The sequence below is a fragment of the Theropithecus gelada genome, chromosome 3 (assembly GCF_003255815.1).
Source record: "Theropithecus gelada isolate Dixy chromosome 3, Tgel_1.0, whole genome shotgun sequence".
Classification (NCBI taxonomy): Eukaryota; Metazoa; Chordata; class Mammalia; order Primates; family Cercopithecidae; genus Theropithecus; species Theropithecus gelada.
In genome coordinates this window covers 142,024,578-142,040,272 of record NC_037670.1, presented here as the reverse complement: position 1 = coordinate 142,040,272, position 15,695 = coordinate 142,024,578, and the positions used below count along the sequence as shown (strand labels likewise).

Genomic DNA, 15,695 nt, shown 5'->3' with positions numbered 1-15,695 from the left:
TCCTGAGTCACTGGTGTGAAACAATCCATGACTTGTGAAAAAAAATTCTACCCAATAAATCATAGCAATTTGGGATTAATTTAGAAAGCTCAAGAGCTCTGGTTTAAAATTGCACCTGGCTAGCAAATTGTGTACCTAATACACAATTTCCCACTAAAGTACTTTTGAAAATTGGCAAAACCTCACAGTCACAGAAAAATAGAACTGAGGTCTCTCTTCAGCAAGAATCTGGAAGCATTTTCTATTCTCGTTAGGAGTAATAGAGTATTAGGCTCACTTATGTGAGGCCTACCTGAAATTAGGCAGGAAATCATTATCATCCTTCCCCTACCATCTTCCTGGTGGTTAAAAAAAAAAGATTTATACCAGTTAGAAAATTGGGCATTTATCCTTTACTGCATAGTCTCTGCTTTTTGCAGCACTATGATATTCTCCTCCACTCCCAGGAGGCCTTTCCACATCCGTCTGAAGACTGCGGGTCCTAGAAATACCTGGACAAAAAGTTGGTGGGGATTAGGGAAACTGTGCTACAGCCTAGGAGGTGGATTCTCCATAAGCACTCAGCAGGGATGGAGACAGGAGCTGCTGGGCTGCGGCGCTTCCTGGGACTGTGGTTTATCCTCATGCATTATCTGCTGTGTTGGACAGCAGGAGTTCATTCCACTGCAGCCGTTGCTAGACCCAGGAGTTTAACCAGCAATTGCAGACACCAAGTTTTCATCCACCCACTGACCCAAGAAGGAGATTCAGCTACCCAATTTGTGGACAGTGAGTGAAGCCAGTGGTGGTCTACACATCCTGCTTTCCTGCAAAATTCTTCCTCTGGTTTCATAGCACATAAACAAATAATAACAAAATAACTGTATACCTATGGAAGAATGCTGCAGATCAGTTTTCAGTCTGCAAACTCAGGGAAGAACACACCCTTAAAATTATTTGCTAGTGTCTTAGTCCATTCAGGCTGCTGAAACAAAATATCATAGACTGGGTGGCTTATAAACAACAGAAATGTATTTCTCACAGTCCAGGGTATGGAAAGCTCAAGATCAGGGTGCCAGCAGATTCAGTGTCTGGTGAGGGCCTGTTTCCTAGTTCATAGATGGCACCTTCTCACTCAATCCTCAAGTGGTGGAAGGGGCAAGGGGTTCCCCTTAGCCTCATTTATAAGGGCACTAATCCCTCCTCACAACCCCAACTCCTAATATGATCACCTTGGGGGTTAGAATTTCAACATATGAATTGAGGCCAGGGGAAGCAACACAAACATTTTGACCACAGCAACTAGGAAAAACAGAAAAAGTTGGGAAAATTATGTTCTTTGTCTACAGAATGCAAGGTGGTAGACTATGAAAGCAGAGCAAGAAAGTCATAGTAGAGTCTGGGCTTAGATTACAAGGAAAAGTTTAGGAGATGGATGAGGTAAGGAACTATAAGAACAATTGAAAATGCAATGGCATAAAGTTGCATTTGACTGTAGAGAACAGAAGTGAGATCGTGAATATTCTTTTGTGTGTTGTGCAAGACTAACTTGAGGAGCTCTCTCAATGCAAAGAGGACAGAGCTATAGCGGTGAGGTGAGATGACATACTCGCAGAAAACAGAGAACTTAAGCATTATAGGTGTTCATTATAAAGAGAACTAGAAGAGGAGAAATTACCAAAAAATTGGGGAAAAATTTCCTAATCCAAAAAAGTTCTGACTATGCATATCAAAAGGACTTACCATGTTCCATTTAAGATTGGGAGAAAGAGGCTATAACTAGACATATCTGGGCAATATTTTTTAATGACAGGTACAATCTGTATATCGCCCAGGCTTCCCCATCTCATAAGTATAAATGGAAATGTATTATTCTTCAATAATTATTTATTATTTAATAATAATGTACCCCTGCAGACTTGTGGCCCCACTGCCTTACTGCCTAGAGGCAGAACCTCAGCAGCACTTTCTAGGGTATTCTTTCCTGTGCCTCTGGGGAAGTTCCTGCTCCAGGTTTGGTCCTTGCCTGCACCTCTACCGTAAGCCTTTTATTGAAGGCATACTAATCATTGAATAGTATTCCAACTCAGAGAATATTACTGGAGGCTACCAGACATGATGTCTTTCAGAGCCTAAAAGCCAGTCCCAAGCCCAACATCAAGGAGACCCTTACAGGATCACCACCCCCTTAGCGCATGGTCTGACTCCTGGTGGTCATGCCTGGCTTTCCTCCACTTCCCAGAAGTGCTCACCAACTTTCCTTAGTCTCCTTACAGGCTAAACCTCATGTCTTTTTTTTTTTTTTTTTTTTTCCTTGAGACAGAATCTCGCTCTATTGCCCAGGCTGGGGTGCAGTGGCATGATCTTGGCTCACTGCAACCTCTGCCTCCCAGGTTCAAGCGATTCTCTTGCCTCAGCCTCCCAAGTAGCTGGTATTACAGGCGCCTACCACCACACCTGGCTAATTTTTGTATTTTTAGTGGAGATGGGGTTTCACCGTATTTGCCAGGCTAGTCTCGAACTCCTGACCTCAAGTGATCTGCCCTCCTTGGCCTCCCAAAGTGCTGGGATAAAAGGCATGAGCCACCACGCCCGGCCCAAAACTCAAGTCTTAAAGGCCCCGGGTAAGGAAAAAGTTACCTCATGTCTTATGCTAAGAACTTTTCTTCAAGCCTTCCTTTTATATCCCACAATCTGCCTCCCTGTAATGATGGACTGGAGCATATTTACTATCTTCACAGAAGTCCATCCCAGCTACCATAAAGGATGGGCCTTTTCCTGTGATCTCAAAGGGACAACCTCATCAGAGTACAAGAGAGAGACAACTCGGAGATATACACACACGTTCTTACATTGTCCTGTTCTAGATTATAGAGAGAACAAACTCAAAACTCCCATTAAGTCTGGGTGGCTCAATCTTCACATGTGAGCAATATCAGTTGTATCAGTTAGGTTGGAGCCTTACCTGTCCAAGTCCTTTCCTGCAAGACCTTGCTGCAAGACCTGCTTTCCATTAAGAAAGCTTCTCCCAAGCCTGTGTGCTGGGCGAGGGCAGGGGTGTCCGCCCTCGAATGACAGAAGTGGGAGGCTGACTTTCCTCTCCACATTTTTCTCAAGACATCGCTGCCTTTGCCCTCTGTAGATAATAATTGTCTTTCCATCCAAGTGCTTGCTGAATCTCCATGTTCTCGGGCGAGGTATCCTTATACACAAGGATAAAGGTTAAAAAAAAAATCCATAAGCATCCAGGCAGGAGAATTTCTTTTTGACAAAGCAAATGTGATCCATGTCTACCTAGATTTCTTTAAAATACTCAATTCCAGAATGGAATAATATATAAAGTTGATCTGAGTTTTATACTCATCAAAACATCTTTTACCTAAGAAGTCAACACAAAGACATTCTCTGATATATAACAGCTATAAAAAGATTACACTCACATACCCATCTTTTAAACATACACACACACACACACACACACACACAGCCACTATGCAAAGAAAAAACTGGAAGGAAACAAAAATATTTACGGTGACTGTGGGTGCTGACACTCAGTAATTTTTTATTCTTCTTTATATTTACCAAAATTTCCATAATGAAATGCATTACTGTTTTAACCACTAAAAAGCTAAATAAGCATTGACAAAATTCCACATAAAGAACATCTGCAAAGGATAATATAGGAAAAGTTACAGAATTTCTGGAAGGGACAAAATGAACTTGGAACAGTGTTTCTCAGCTACCCTGCTGACCCTCGCTGTAGAAAATAGAGGGAAAAAATGTGTTTTTTTATAAAGTGTCAGCTCTTGCTAAGTACCCTTTGCCCATGTTTCACATTCAAATGAGAGTACACGTGTCCAGTGAAAAAAACTAACCTCTAAAATATTGTTTTTAATCTTTTGAAAGTACGAGGACAATCAAAAAAGAATTCCACACTTGTGTACCACTTTTTTTCTCTTCCCAACTTAGCATCTTCACCCTAGGTCTCTTCTTGGTTTGTTAATAGGTTGAGCAATATCATAATGTCATTTTCCACGGCCCAGAAGGAAGCTTGCAAGACTACATAGTACATCAGCTTGCACTCTGCCTGAAGGTATTGGTTACTTGTCTACCATCTCCTTTTCTTTGAAAATTGGCAAGTGCGTAGAACTAATCACCCAATTTTCTTATCACAGCACAGACAAATGGCTGCGGGATTCTCCTGTGAAATAGTGAGAGCTGAAGTAGATGCTGGCTTTTCCAAGGAACAGCTGCTAGACCTGTTCATCAGTAGCGGTAAGAACATTTCAGCAAATTGACTGTGATAACCTAAAGGCGTGCTCTTCAATGATGCCATTACAAGGAAATACACTGTGTTGCTTGGGGATACATTTAAGATAACTTTAATTATTCAGCAGCTGTGGGATAAACACTTGCACAAATTATCTTCATGTGCATATTGTTGCATTTGTTGAGCATCCTGCATTTTTTTCTTCTTTTTGTTATCTTTTGTTATGAATCATTAATTGTTGCTAACATACTGTCTTACTGGCACTAGTGGTATACCAAGGGAGGAGGTGGTAGGAGCAGTTCACCCTAGCTGGACTAGGTATCACATCTTTGATGCTGTTTAGAATTGCCGGAGCATGGTGGTGATACACAGCAGATCAATTTTTTAGTAAATTTGATTAGTCATAAATTCTCTACAACCAATGCATCCCTTAGTACTGCACCTGGGGCCAACCACTTTCTCTACCTCACTCTTGCTATGCCATTGACCGGCACTTAGTGAAATATATCACATGCACTAATTAACTCATTCAGTCTCCACAACAGCCCTGTGCAAGTAGGTAGCATTATTTCTACTTTCAAAGGTGGGGAAAGGGTCACAGAAAGGTCCAATAATTTGCTACAGCTATGTAGTAGCAGCACCAGGATCAAACATGTTTATTAATGTAATGTTATTAATGAGTTTTCAATCTTAGGCTCCAGGGTCTAGCACCCCAAGCTTCATCACAGGTGGAATTAGCATTACCCTGCATTGCATACTGTAGAATAGCATAAATAGTGACTCTGACACAAAACTGAAATGGACCAGGCTTTAGTCTCCCAGGGCTCAAAGCCACAGAGACCCCTGGGGAAGGGGCAAAGGAAGCAGTTGTAAGATTGGAGGATAGGTTGAAATGCAAATTCAAAATCTCTTTATTGGGGAGGGGTGTTTATCTTGTGGCCAGGGCAAATGTAGCCTAGGCTTAGGACGATAGAAATTACCTGTGCTTTTTTTTTTTTTTTTTTTTTAAAGACAGGGTCACTATGTCACCCACGGTAGAGAGTGCAGTAGCGTGATCTCAGCTCACTGCAGCCTTGATTTCTGGGGCACAAGCTAACCTTCCACCTCAGCCTCCTGAGTAGGTAGGACTACAGGCACGCGCCAGCGCTTCCAGCTAATTCGTGTGTGTGTGTATTTTTTGTAGAGAAAGAATGTGCCATGTTGCTCAGGCTGGTCTTGAACTCTTGAGCTCAAACAATCTGCCTACCTTGGGTCTCCCAAAGTGCTGGGATTACAGGCGTGAGCCACCGTGCCTAGCCAGCACTTTCTAAGGCAACAGATGAATAGATAAAGGAAATATGGTACATTTACACAATGGAGCACTATTCGGCCATAAAAAAGAATGAGATCCTGTCATTTGCAACAACACGGATGGAACTGGAGATCATTATGTTGCATGAAATAAACCAGGCACAGAAAGACAAACATCACAGGTTCTTCATTGTTTGAGGGATCTGAAAATCAAAACAGTTGAATTCATGGAGATAGAGAGTAGAAGGATGGTTACCAGAGGCAGGGAAGGGTAGTGTGGGGTGTTGGGGGGTAGGTCAGGGTGGTGAATGGGTACTGAAAAAAATAGAAAAAATGAATGAGACCTATTGTTTGATAGTGACTATCATCAGTAATAATTGTACCTATAGTCAGTAATAACTTAATTGTACATTGTAAAATAACTATAAGAATGTAATTGTATTGTTTGTAACACAAAAGATAAATGCTTGAGAGGATAAATATGCCCCATTCTTCATGATGTGACTATTTCACATCGCATGCCTGTATCAAAACACCTTATATACACACAAATATATACACCTACTATGTAGCCACAGTTTTTTTTATTTTTTTAAAAAGGAAATGAAATTAAGAGGCAGGTTTAGGGAAGCACTGAGGATTTCACTGAGGATACCACAAACCTAGAAGCACATTTTAGGGGCAGGAAAATTCCAGTAGAATCTGAATATCACTGTACTACACAGGCCAGTCTTGGGCTAGAAATTAGTGACAGTTAGCTACAGAAAGCTGTTTTTTCTGATAATGTTACTAATCATAGCTAACATTTTTAAAGCTCTTACTCTGGTAGGCCCTATTCCTTTTTTGTTTCTTTTTTTTTTGAGACAGAGTCTCACTCTGTCACCAGGGCTGGAGTGCAGTGGCACCGTCTCACTGCAATCTCTGCCTGCCTGGTTCAAGCGATTCTCCTGCCTCAGCCTCCCAAGTAGCTGGGGCTACAGGCGCTCACCACCACACAAACAAATTTTTGTGTTTTTAGTAGAGATGGAGTTTCACCATGTAGGCCCTATTCTAAACACTGCATTTATTAACTCACAACTTTCTGAGGCAGATAAATCCCATCCCTGATTTATAAACATGAAAACACTTGAGATAAAAGGTTAAGTGTCCTGCCCAAAGATCCCACGGAAGAACATACAATGGAACTCAAATCCCAGCATTCCAGCTCCTAAGCCTGACCTTAATCACTACTGGCCTTAACGCCCCAGTGCCAAAATATGTTTTTTCCCTATTATCTAACAAAAGTCTCCCACAGTTTTTCAACTTTCAGTCTCGCTTCTTCTCAAAGTAAGAAGCTAAAGTATTTTGTGCTCACCCTATGAGAGTAGATAGCAACCACAGACTAAATTCTGCTCTAAGCTTAGAGAGCTAAGAAAACTGGAGTACAATGAACAGGATCATGAAGGATGCAAAGGTGACCAACTCAGCATTTCTAGATCTACGGTGGGCATCTTCTTAAAAAGAGCTCCTCCTCCTAATTTCCCAGTTTGGAGAGTGGCCCGTGTCTCTTGGCTCCCACGCTGGAAACTCAGATTTCACTGGCAGGCTTGAAAACCTCAATGCCCCCAAGTAACAACAAGCCACAGGAAGAGGTGAAGCAGGCTGGGCGGGGCTGCAGGGAGAGGGAGGCGTGCCCCCATCTCTAGGAGGGGCAGCAGCTCTCAGAACCAGCTCTTCGTTGCTGACAGAATTGTAGGTCCAATGTCATCAGGTCTTGTGACTTTTAGGAAGAAGCCAGAAATCCAGGTTTTTATGTAAAAACTTTGGGGTTTTGTTCTTTCAATATTGCTAACTATTCTAATTTTTAAAAGCAAATGAGAACCGCATGGAATCCCAGGTGCTCTCATTTGTGGGCCTCTCACCCTCGTCCCACAGTCCATGGTCACATCCTGCTAGTCAGGCTCAATCTGCTTTTTAAAATCCATTTCCATCAGCACCATCTTACTTTATGCCCCCCTTTCCTGGAACTCCTAGCTTTTACATAAACGGTTTTCTGTCTCTTGTTTCTCCTCCCTGAACATTCTTCACAGGCCAGCAGACCTCTGATGAAAATCCCTGTGATTTCTGCCCCTCCCCATCCCACATCTCTCCATCGCCCAGTGCACCAGGTCGATGCTGTTCAAGGCCTTCTATTCTGGGGCATTCATCCACCCAGGTTGCTGATCTGACCCTTTTAACATAGATACCCATGCTCCAGCAGAATAGGAGGTTTCTTCCCTATGTATCCTTTGCTTTTCCACTCTGCATGTCTTTGCTCATGCTGCAGCTTCCACTAGAATTAAGGAGTAAACACGTAAACGCCTCTCATCCCACAGACACCATGGCTACCACGTGACTGGTGTGTTGCAGACGAGTCTGTTATACACTAGTGATTAAAATAGACACAGTCTCTGCCCTTCTGGAAACTATAGAAAAAGCCTCTGTTGAAATACTTTAAGGACACCCCAAATGAAGCTTCTGTGATTCACTCCTTCTGGTAAACAGCAGTGGACTTTATTTATACTTCTGGGCCCCACCCAGCTGTATGTCAAGGCAATGAGGGTATTATTTGGGGTTTTGCCTTGTCCCACACATATTATATGATGAGCTCCTTGAAGGCTAGCACTTTAGCTTATTCTTCTCTTAGCTTGTATATAAATTGTCAATAATTATTTGCTGAAAGAATTGGTGAATTTTCTGATGCAATAGCATAGGCAAAGAAAAAGAATTCTTAGTTCAATCAGGTGGCAACAAGTAGAAGAACTTGCTTAGAGTCAAGGTAGAAAGAAGTAAGATTAGAGAGACAGGCATTGATAAGGGATAGAGAGACAGACATTGATAAGGGAGTCATTGATGACTAGGCACAAAGAATAATTTGGATTTTAAAAAATGAAGTGTTTGAACAATAGACTAAGGACAAAAAAAACTACACTCTAGGTTCAAGAAGGAAGAGTAGGAAATGGTATGTTGTCTCCAAATACAGAATAAAAATCCTTCTGTACCCTTCATACTACATAACTGTGATTTGGTAAGGAGGCTGTGACTGCATATTATAATTGGGTCAAATATTCCTCAGTGCAAGGTATGGAATTGGGTTAATAAGACAGATACTTTTTAAAATTGCAAATGGTGGTAAGCAGTAAAGCAGAAAAGAAAATTCATACAGAAGGATTTTTATTCTGTATGTAACTTAGTAACTTATAAGTATCAATATCTTTCTTCACTTTTTAATAATAAAACTATGATACAAATACAAGGTTCATCTGCTAAGACCTTGACTGCAGTTGCCCAAGTTAGCAAGGTGAGCATTATCACTTCCTGTCTGCCTCACTCCCCGTATCTAGGCAGTCCCTAAGCTCTGTGGAATCTGCTTCCTCTGTCTCCTCCTCCTGCTCTCCATTTCCCCCATCACCTATTATTTCTTGTTCAAGGCATTGTGGAGGCCTCATCATTAACCCTTTGTATTTCCTCTGGTCTCACTCCCTGCATGGGCCCTCCATAAGGCATCTGGGGGCTCACTGGAGGATACAAAACCATTCAGACAGTTCCCTGCTGTTATACCCCCAAGGCTCCAGAATGAAAGCTAAAGCTCTCAGAGTCTACATCAGGAACATTGTTGACTGGCCTCTCATCCTTGCCCTGCCACAGTTCACCCTCATCTCCTAAAACCCACTCTCCCTTCACTGCCATCCTCTCAATAGGACCCATGCTGTGGGCTGGAGGCTGATGAAGACACAGAGGAGAATTAGAATCAACAAGGACACCAGAGACTTCAGAGCAGTGCAGGGGAGCTCCTGCGAGCCAGAGGGAAGGATCCATCGACAGGCGTGTCATCAGTTCTTTCACTGTGCAGAAAGCATGCAGCAGGGAATGATCCTTCAGTCAAGGGGCGATGGATGAGGCCACAGAGTAGAGAAGTCAGAGATCTGGATGGAGGAAAGGAGGTTTTTAGGCTGTTCCACTCAAGCGTTTAGAATAATGAGCATATAGGGATTATCTACCAGCTACTCTCTTTTTTCACCAAGGAATTAAAGAGGTCAAATGATAAGTACCACGACTGAAGAGTACAGTGATTCCTGAGGTATTCTACACGTACTCCTGATGGTTAACCTTATTTTCTCTAAAGAGAGAGCCTTAAACTACATGGATTGAACGGGGTGAGAATGCTGAAGTTCTGTCTTCCTCTGAGCACAGCACACATTGCCTTGTGTGTTCGTCTCTACAATGCTGTAGAAAAGAAAGCCAGGGAACAGTCACAGAGAAGAGTTAAAGAAGGGTGTGAACAAAAAGGACAGAAATGAAGAGTAGCAAAAGTATTTTAAATAATTGGCTTTAAGAATCTAAAACTTAAATGGAGATTAAAACGGTGCCAATGAAGAAAATAATAGAGAACAAAAGACCATTTCAAAGAAAATGACACAGCACTTATTCTAGCATAAATTGCTTTGTGTTTATTTTAAAATAACATTTCCTTCTCATATTCCCTTTCTTGAGAGAGGGTCACGTCATATGACTCTGTTATTTGGTAAGGAGGCTGTGAATGCATATTCGAATTAGGTCAAATTTCTCCTCAGTATAAAGTACGGACTTGGGTTAGCAAGATGATACTTTTTGAAATTACAGTGACTGTAAACAGTAAAACAGAAAAAAAATTAAAGACTAGAAGGGTATTTTAAAGTAATACGTTGAATTTTTCAAGGGAACTTTCCTTTGTAAAAGTCATGAGGATAGGATTGCTGTAATAACAGTAGGAGACTATGACAATTGGAGTCTCCAGAAATGAGTTTACCTCCTTGGACCCTGCATCCCTGGAGACTCTTTAAAGACTTGTCCTGTGCTTCCCACTGGGATTCTCCGAACATCGTTCCTCCGGAGCCGGGGTTTAGGGGCACATGGAAAAGAGGGGCTGTTTTCTATCCTCAAAGGGGAGATTATAGACTTGGAGTCAGTCACCTAAGACACGAAGCCGTTTGGGTTTAGAAATGCGATACGCTAATTATTTTTAAACTGATAAGTTTGGCTGCAGAATTCACTCTCCGGGACTTTTAATATAAGGATGTACAAAACTGGGATGTAGCCCTGAGCCTCACAAAGACAGTGTCCGGTTAAAATTACCGACCTGCAGGAGAGGAGCAGGGCTGAGAGAGACTATAAAGTTGGAAGAAAACGGTCAAAAAGAGCAGACTGGTTTCAGAAATAGCGTTTTGAAGTAGCACAAAGCAAAGGGAATTCAAATGGCTGACTTTTGGGCCATAGGTAGAAAGAACCCTGCAGCTGTAACATGGGGTGTGTGGCCTTCTCTCACCCCTCTGTAAGCCCTGATCAGAGACTGAGTAATCCTTGAAACTGTAATGAGTTCCTGCTTCTGTGGCTGGTTAATATTTTAGACCTGAAACTATGCAGAATAACCTGAACTAGACACATACTATTTCTCAACTAAAATGAAATTCACCTTTGCCCCACCTGGACTAAGGATGTTGAACTTAAGTGGTCAGATGGAAAAGTAGGTACTAACGAAAAACTGAGGCGATGAGGCAAGCGAATGAAGACAAAGCTTTTCCCCAAAGAAACCTGTGCTGTTTGACCCTTGATTGCTACTTCGTGGGAGACCAAGACAGAGATGAAGTGGAAAGATAACCCAGCGGTTATGTATAGCAACCCTTCCCCCTTTTCCTCTAGGGCACAAACTGTCCATTGAATGTGAGATGTATTAGGTCATTAGCAATACAGTCTTTGCTTGTGGACCCAGGAGAATGAGCATATTGCCTCTTTCCAGGAGACCCCAGCATGCCTGAAAAGTCATTTATTTTATCTCCAGCATGGATCCTTCCTCGATGCCCTCACACCTCATGCCCTACCACCTGCTGGGCATCAGAGAATGCATCAAACACATCAAGCCTGAAGCATAACCCATCACCACCACCTCCTCCCCAAGTACGTGCATGGTCATCTGCTCTCTGCCTCCGTTAACCGCTCAGCCTCTTCTCTGGTGGAAACCTCAGAGTCGTCTCCAGTATTTCCTCTCTGCCCCTCTCTCAATAAGTCAACCACTGAGATGTACTGATTCGGTCTCAAAAGGCCTTTTCATTCTGTGCCTTGGTCCTGGGTGAGGCTCCCATCATCTCTTTCCTTTACCGTAGCAGTAAGAGTCTAGGAGGTGTGTTCTCCTATTTCTTTCCTCCTCAGCCAATTCTCTGCACCAGTGAGGATCTCAGAGCAGGAGTCAAATCCTGTTTATCCCCCTGTTTAAAGACTTCCACTGATTCCCAGAACCGGTAGCTCCCTCCCAAGAAGACATTCTGGGTCTTCTACTTTTCATGTTTGGCTTGGTCCTGAGGCTTCCTATCAGCAAAGCTCACCCCTGGTTGCACATTCTAGTCACTAGGGAGCTTTTACGAAATGCCAATGTCCCAGGTCCAGCACAGCGCAATTAAATCAGAATCACTGAGAATCACAGGGGATGGGTCCAGCGATTTATGCAGCTCAGGATGAAGATGCAGCCTGCCTTCTGCAGCTGTGACTGCTGGGCCCCCTGCCACTCCTGTGGCTCCATGCCAAGTTCCCAGCCCTGGCCCAACTTGCCATATGGATCAGCTTTGAGCTCACCATGATGTTGCTTTTGTAACTATTCTGACCTCGATCTGACACCCAATTCCCTTCTAGAATTGAGTCCTGCCCAGCCTCCATTCTTCAGCCAGTGCCATTTCTTAAACTTAGTTTAAAATGCTGGCCAGGTGTGGTGGCTCACACCTGTAATCCCAGCACTTTAGAAGGGCAAGGCGGGTGGATCACGAGGTCAGGACTTTGAGACCAGCCTGACCAACATGGTGACTCCCCATCTCTATTAAAAATAAAAAAATAAAAAAAAAATAGCCAGGCATGGTGACATGTATCTGCAATCTCAACTACTTGGGAGGCTGAGGCAGGAGAATCACTTGAACCTGGGAGGTGGAGGTTGCAGTGAGCCGAGATCATGCCACTGCACTCCAGCCTGGGTGACAGAGCGAGACTCTGTCTCAAAAAAATAAGTAAAATGCTACACACCCCCAGTTAGAATGAGTCACTTCCGCCTTGCCATAGCACTCAGCATGCAGTACCTGTAGCAGAGAGGCAATGGATAAACATTTGTTGAAATGCAAGGAAATATTCCTTCCTTCAGATACATTCTGGCTGGCTGCAGCAGCTTCAGAGCCACTTAAACTGGCAACGCACTTAACACAAATCAGGGAAAAACGGGAGACCTTCAGTCCTCAGTTACAGAAAACCAGATACATAAACCATCAATCCTGTGTGTTTTTTTAATCACTGAATTAAAAATGTTTGTTAGTTTTCCGTTGTCATTTTAACCAACTACGGATTTCTCATACTTCCACAATACATCTATTTCTGAAATAATATTTGAACCCAAAGAAACATAGAATTTTAGCATTCTTTACTGAACAGCTGTGTTGAAAGTGATCTGACACACACTAGATGCTAGTGTTAACGGCCCTCCACAAGTACAACTAGATTGAGAGGTGGCTGTGATTGTTTCTAGCCTTCTAGTTTTTAAATTTTCATAGCATCCAGAAAAGCCATTTCTGTCTGAGAAGAGATTCATTTACAATGTTCAAGGAGTTCTTTTGAAAATGAAAATGCATTGTGTCTATAGTAACAAGAAGGAATTGAGAATATACTATCATGAATATTTGTAAAAAGTAGACTATTTGGTAATGTTACTCTCAAGTGTCTTAAACTGGTCTCTTTTCAAGGTTGATTTGACTAAAACTATGGCATCTTAGAATCTTCAAGAAACTAAAGTGATTTTATTTTGTAATTGATTAATATATGGGAAGTGCCATATATAATACATTTTAACTAAAATATTAATAGTTTTTGCTTAGTAGGTGCCAGGTATTGTTTTAAGTATGTTTTGTGTCCTTATTCATTTCCTATATATAATATTAATTTTTCATTTACTTTTCCAACTTTCATTTTGGGTTGACACGAAGTCAGCCATTCCTATTCTGAGTGAAAGGAATGGGAAAATGAGTCGGAAGTCCTGGATTTTACTCCTCCCTTACCGTTGTTTCTGAGACCACAGTCAAATTACTTCAACCTCTCTGAGATCTGGAAAATGGAGAGAGGGATTTACTTATCTCTCTGAGGTCCTACTTTTTTTTTTTTTTTTTTTTTTTTGAGACAGAGTCTTGCTCTGTGGCAGTTCAGTGGTGCAATCACAACTCACTATAGCCTCAACTTCCTGGGCTCAAGTGATCCTCTCACCTCAGCCTCCCAAGTAGCTGGGAATACAGGCGCCCACCACCATATCTGTGTAATTTTTTGTATTTTTTTGTAGAGGCAAGGTTTCACCGTGTTGCCCAGGCTGGCCTCGAACTCCTGGGCTCAAGTGATCTGCCCACCTCAGCCTCCCAAAGTGCTGGGATTACCAGCATGAGCCACCACCTGTCTACGTAATTTTATGAACATTTTACATATGCATAATTTAAAGGGCTTTTAGCCTTTTGTATTATGAAATAGATATACTAAAATACATACTACTTATGTTTACAGATTAATTAATAATTTAAAATAAAATAACCATGTAACCACTGACTAGGCCAAGAAGTAAAATATTCTCAGCTCTCAGAATGTGACTGTGTGGTCCATCCCTCTTATCGCAAACCCTTCCCTTTGGGAGTAACCACTACTCTTTCATGACAATCATTTCTTAGCTTTTCTTTATAGTTTTACTCCCTGCGTATGAATCCCTAAATTATAGATTTAGTGTTGCCTGTTTTGAACTTTACATGATGAAAACACATTGTATATAATCTTTTGTGATTTGCTTCTTAATATATTGTTTGTGAGTCTTCCATGTTGTGCAGGTTGTCATTTGTTCGCTTTCTATTTGTTGTATGAACATACTCGTATTTATTCATTTATTCTATTGTTGATGGATGGGGGTTGATTCCGTTTGAGACTTGTTATAGAGCAAGGAATGCTGGATCATTGTGTGTTCAAACTTATCAAATATTGCCAAACAGTTTTCCAGAGTTGTTCACTCCCCAAGCAATTTAAGAACATTTCCATTATACCACATCTTTGCTAATGCTTTATAACTTCAGACTTTTTAGTTTTGCCAATTTGTATAAATTTTTGTCAAAAGCTTGAATCACTGAATTTCCTTTTTTATTATAGCTTGTCTGATTCCAGTGAAACAATCTCCCAGTAAGAAGAAAATCATCATCATTTTAGAGAATTTGGAAAAATCTTCACTGTCTGAGTTATTGAGGGACTTTTTGGCACCTCTTGAAAATCGCAGCACTGAAAGCCCCTGCACTTTCCAAAAAGGTAACGCTAGTAGAGGGACCATGCTGAGAAGCAAGCTTCCGTCCTATTCTAATCTTTCTGTTTCCCAGAGTACCAGTTATACTTCATGTTCTTTAAGTTATTTTCATTTGAATTGGTCCCATAACATAACTCACTGAGGATGGGCCATTGCTTTTGGTTTGTTTCAGGAAATGGAATGTCCGAATGTTATTATTTTCATGAGAACTGCTTTCTGATGGGAACCATCGCCAAGGCCTGTCTCCAGGGCTCTGACTTGCTAGTGCAGCAGCATTTCCGCTGGGTGCAGCTGCGGTGGGATGGCGAGCCCATGCAAGGACTGCTGCAGAGGTTCTTACGAAGAAAAGTTGTGAATAAGGTAACAAACAGCAACTGCAGCCCATTGCCAGGAGAGCAGGGGTTTTAGTCGTCAGGAGATCTCGGCTTGAGTTCCACCACTTACTAACTATGCAGCCTTGGGCAAGTACAGTTTTTTGACATTGAATGGCCAAATAACATAATGAATGTGAAACCCATAACAGTTTCTGCACTGCATTAAGTACGAGAAAAAGCAAATCAGTTTTACCATTGTTATCAGTGGTTCTCAAGGAATCTCACCCAGTTCTAAATGCCGTAAAAAGCTTGGTTAGAAAATTAATCACTCTTCTTAAGGAAAACTTCCTGTTTTCTTGAGGCCTTCAAAACATACGCCCCTGTGGGCACATTTTACAATAGGCCTGTTATACTACGCTATGGTAAATATTAAAAAGCCACATGAATAAGTAGAATTCTATATCTTTTGACACATTTTCAAGAGTAATAATAACTT

General features: G+C 41.7%; 1 protein-coding gene across 4 annotated transcripts in view; it reads left to right on the top strand.

The window, feature by feature from the left end:
* The window catches only part of CTTNBP2 (cortactin binding protein 2), a 163,769-nt gene that overhangs the window by 124,747 nt on the left and 23,327 nt on the right, over nucleotides 1-15,695 (top strand). For all 4 annotated transcript variants that reach the window (XM_025379249.1, XM_025379251.1, XM_025379252.1 and 1 more), the window contains exons 13-16: nucleotides 3,986-4,072; nucleotides 4,155-4,254; nucleotides 14,738-14,890; nucleotides 15,058-15,245. In XM_025379249.1, coding sequence (XP_025235034.1) covers nucleotides 3,986-4,072; nucleotides 4,155-4,254; nucleotides 14,738-14,890; nucleotides 15,058-15,245 — 528 coding nt within the window. The remainder of the gene's footprint in view (nucleotides 1-3,985; nucleotides 4,073-4,154; nucleotides 4,255-14,737; nucleotides 14,891-15,057; nucleotides 15,246-15,695) is intronic.